This window comes from Theobroma cacao, chromosome 10 (assembly GCF_000208745.1).
Source record: "Theobroma cacao cultivar B97-61/B2 chromosome 10, Criollo_cocoa_genome_V2, whole genome shotgun sequence".
In the NCBI taxonomy this organism is placed as follows: domain Eukaryota; kingdom Viridiplantae; phylum Streptophyta; class Magnoliopsida; order Malvales; family Malvaceae; genus Theobroma; species Theobroma cacao.
Genome location: NC_030859.1, coordinates 20,101,334 through 20,105,740, shown reverse-complemented (window position 1 = coordinate 20,105,740; position 4,407 = coordinate 20,101,334). Strand labels below are relative to the sequence as shown.

Genomic DNA, 4,407 nt, shown 5'->3' with positions numbered 1-4,407 from the left:
TTATTTTCTTCTCCCATGCTCTAGTCAATAAAACATAACTAATTTGCAAATTAGTCCATGGGCAAGTCATAGAATTAAGCCAAAGCAAGTAGAATTCATCAAAAAGCTATGAATCTAGCTCATCAGTTTTTCTTTCTCAGTCAAATCTGATCATTTTATTAAGTGTCAAAGCTGTTGATACAAAGCCTAATCAAGACCTACCAATCAAAGAAATTTAAAGTAAACAAAAAGAGCCATACAGAATGATAACATAAATTTTCTACTTTTCAAAAAAAAAAAAGAATAACATAAATCTCTCCTGCATATCATACAGTCATACACTGAAGAAATCACCAAACCGAACAGCCGTAAGAGACATCAACCCAGAATACATCACCACAAGTACATAAGAGCCACATGCCAACTCCGACGTTGCTACAGCTAGCTACCAACAACATAACCTGATAAATCAGTTATCACTGAATCATTACAAGAAAAACAGTATTCAAAAGAATATTTGCTCTCGCCAAAGATTATAAATTATATCAAATTAAGCTTATAAATTAATTAAAATAGTTTGTAATGTAGTTTTAGATTCTCATTAAACTCTGATCTAACATTAAGAATTTTTATCCACTAAATAGTGAGCTCATACCTTATCTATAGATTCATGAAATAGGTTGACTGAACAATGTTTGAAACTAGAAACAAAATTTTTGATCTTATCCACTATGGGGAAGCTCATACCTTTATTAGAAACTTAGTAGCCACTAACTCTGGAACTTCCTCTCCAATCTTGCACTCCACCGAATGAATGTCCTGTACAGCAAGTCCATCCAATTATCCAAGAGCCGAAAATATGCATGCCTCCAAGAAGGCTTCAACAGTAGAGTGCCAATAACTCCCCAAAACGCCGTGAAGAATCCGATTCCAATTCCAGCATATAACCATGCGCTGAATTCATCTCTATCTTCTTCAGGTGGTTGAGCTTGAACTGTGTCATTTTTTAAGCACTGCTGTGTAATTGGAGGCCCACACAGTGCGTTATTACCAACAAAGGCTGAAGCACCAATGGTTTGGAGTTGAGTACCCAATGGAATTTTTCCTGATAAGTTATTAGATGACAGATTCAAGTAACTCAAAAAATTTAAATCAGCCATGCTGTTAGGAATTCGCCCTGACAATTGATTGTTTGACAAATCAAGTGATTCTAATTGTTTCAACTGACCAATGTTTTCAGGAATAAACCCAACCAAATTGTTCCCCGATAAGTTCAATACAACCAATTCAGAAAGTCTTGTTATCTCATCTGGAATTTCTCCATCTAATTTGTTTCCTGCAAGATCAATGATCCTAAACAGTCCAAGACTTCTTTCATACTCGTACTTTTTTCCCTTCCATCCAACCCATGCCTTTGCAATATAAAAGCCTGTAGTAATACCATGACCTTCGTCTGAAGACAAATATAATTGTTCAATGATATCATTCGGATCTACATTGTGAACCATGGCAGTCAAATTATTAAGGCACAATGGTATTGCTCCAGAGAGATTGTTTTCCGAGAGGTCCAGAATCCGTATATTGGCTAATTGGCATAAATTAGTAGGTATCCTCCCATAAAACTCATTAGAATGTAAACTCAAAAAAGTCAAAGATGACAAATTTTCTCCTATCCAGGCTGGTATACTTCCAGAAAACATATTCTCGCTTAAGTCCAAAAATTCCAACCGATTGCAATTTTTCAAAGAAGAAGGTAAGTCGCTAGAGAAGCTATTATTGTGCAAATTAATTATTTCAACTGACAACAATGATCCCACACTTGTTGGAATACCCCCTGAGAAGTTGTTATTAGCTAAATTCAAAACTAGGAGGTATTGCCAGTGAAAAATGCAATCAGGAAGTACTCCCCACAATAGGTTATCAGAAAGATCAATAATGGTCAAACCCTCTGCTGTAATCTCACATAAAGGAGAAATTGATCCAGAAAATCTATTTCTAGTAAGAATTAATGCTGTCAAGTTATATGGAAAGATTGGCAATGGACCTCAAACAGGTTAAAACTTAAATCTATTCCAAGAAATGCTTTAATCTTGAGTGATGATAAGTCTGGTAGCATGCCAATCATCTGGTTATGGGAGAGATTTAAAGAAGATAAATATGGAGGCAGGTCCCAAAACCAATCAGGGATAGTATCTGAAATTCCAGCACCAGAAATATCAAGATCTTGAAATTCCTTTTGAGTTCGAAGCCATTTTGGGAAGTGAGTCCCCAATTTGCAAAATGATAGATAAATATGATGTAACTGAAAAGGAGGAACCCAACCGGAGCTGACATTAAAAGCTAAAACATTGTAAGATAGGTCAAGTGTTTGTAATTTGGAGAGATTTTCAAAATGAGCTTCAGATATCACACCTTCAAAAGAATTCCAAGAAGCATTAAGATGCTCGAGCTCAGACAGGCATCCTAAACTTTCAGTCATCGTTCCATTGAATTGATTATAGCCAATATCTAAATACTTCAATGATGAAAACTTTGTGAGATCAGGTAAAGCACCTCTGAGTTGGTTGTTCGACAGATATAGAAACGCAAGCTTCGAAGGTCGTTTAAAACTTGCTGGAAAAGAGCCATTTAATCTATTACCTGAGAGATTAAGTTCTTTTAGAGAAGAAAATCTTGTTATGTAAGAAAATATTGAATCTTGAAAGCTATTCCACGGTAGTCTCAAAATCTCCAGTGAATTCTGTATGCATCCAGACAAACCAGCGGGAATGAATCTACTAAAGTTATTGAAGGAAAGGTCTATTGCTTTTAAAGTACATATGTTCCCCAGGAATTCTGGAATCTCGCCTCCAAGTTGATTTAGGGAGAGATCAAGATGTCTAAGGGAAACCATGTTCTTGAAAAAGTCTGGAATTGAGCCTTGTAATGAGTTATATTGGAGGTTAAGATCAACAATTTTGCTGGTAATATTGAACAATAGTGGGTACATGGAAGAAGTAAGATCATTTACAGAGAGATCAATGGAAATTGATGTTGAAGTAGTATTAGTGAGGGAAGGTGGAGAAAGGATTTTCGGAAGACTACAGCCGCTCAACTTTAAGTCTTGTAGATAAGGAAGCTTGTTGAGTAGCTGCGGCCAATCCTTGGCTTCACCAAGGTAGTTCCAACTAAGGTCAAGAAATCTTAAAGAAGAAAGATTCCCAAGCTGATACAGTATTGCAGAACTTACTCCAGTTTCATGAAGATCGAGGTATCTTAACTTCCTTAGAGAGCCACTAATATTCAGAAACCGACTTCCTCCAAAATCATTTTCACTAAGGTCTGAATATATTAAATGTTGCAGTTCAAGCAATGAAAGATTAATCGTACCTCTCAGACTATTATTCTGATAGGCGATATCAAAGCCAACATCAAGGGTCAGAGAGTTATGAAGATCGAGCATGATTACATGGCCTGTTCTCTTGCTACACCGGACACCTCGCCAGAGACAACAATCTTTTTCTCCATCTTTGCTTCCCCAAGACGAGAGTCGACCGGAATCACCAACAAGACTTTGCTTGAACATAAGGAGAGCACGTCTCTCGTCCTCTTTGCATCGGGTGGTATCTTATTTGGCACTTAGGTTGAAGCCATTTGCAATTGTTATGCTATGGCAAAGCCAAAGAAACATCAGCAGCATCTGAAAAGACCTACACTTTCCGCGCATTCTTGGGATGATTGTAATGAAATTTCGAGACAATCTTGGGTTTAATTATAGAGGCTGTCAAAGAGTCTGGAAATAGTTTAGTTCAATCCATTATTCCGACCTGTCCTCTTTTTATTTTTCCTTTTGGCGTCAAGTCAAGAGGCATTGAATTTATTATCTTATTATTCAAAGCGTGAGTTTTCCACACAACTTTACTACTTGAAAGTCAAAATGATAGTTGAAAAGTTCCACTTAGTCCGTTAATCTGCTTAGCAATTTCATGTTTTCATATCTTTGTTACTGTTTAAAAAGAAAGAAATTCATTCATCTAAATTCATAGATGTCATTATTAAAGTAGACTGCAATAATGAGACACACATGTTTCCTGAAGTTCATAGAAATTGTTGCCCAATGGATCATTTTTCTAACTTGATTAACCTCCTTGGCTATAATCCTGTGAGAAAATTACCAAATTGAGATTAACCAGAAATCTATTCAGCCATGGTTCTGAGAACAGAGCAATTCTGTAAAAGTGCTTGTAATTCATTCAATACTTAATATTTGTCATCACTTAAATCACAAAGCCCTGAAATTATCAACAAAACGTTTATTACAAAGTGTAAAAAGCCCTCAGTAAATTGCAATTCACTAAGAATGAATCTGGTTCGAATTGTGGGATATTGTTTTGATTTTAGCATCGTCTCCAAATCTTGCGTCATTTGCAAGTCTAGAATTGGACAAAC

At 36.1% G+C, this 4,407-nt stretch overlaps 1 protein-coding gene across 1 annotated transcript; it reads right to left on the bottom strand.

The window, feature by feature from the left end:
- On the bottom strand, window positions 314-3,544 carry LOC108663661 (LRR receptor-like serine/threonine-protein kinase GSO2). Its single transcript, XM_018128905.1, has 5 exons — window positions 2,700-3,544; window positions 2,080-2,555; window positions 755-1,867; window positions 635-639; window positions 314-424 (listed from the first exon to the last, which is right to left on the bottom strand). The coding sequence occupies exons 1-5, from the start codon at window positions 3,542-3,544 to the stop codon at window positions 314-316; spliced, it is 2,550 nt and encodes an 849-aa protein (XP_017984394.1).

Coding starts and splice junctions, on each gene's coding strand:
- LOC108663661 (XM_018128905.1), bottom strand. CDS start 3,544: ATGTTCAAGCAAAGTCTTGTTGGTGATTCCGGTCGACTCTCGTCTTGG. Junction 2,556..2,699: donor AATTCACTGGAGATTTTGAG/ACTACCGTGGAA, acceptor TGCGTTTCTATA/TCTGTCGAACAACCAACTCA. Junction 1,868..2,079: donor TGGCATGCTACCAGACTTAT/CATCACTCAAGA, acceptor TTCCTGATTGCA/TTTTTCACTGGCAATACCTC.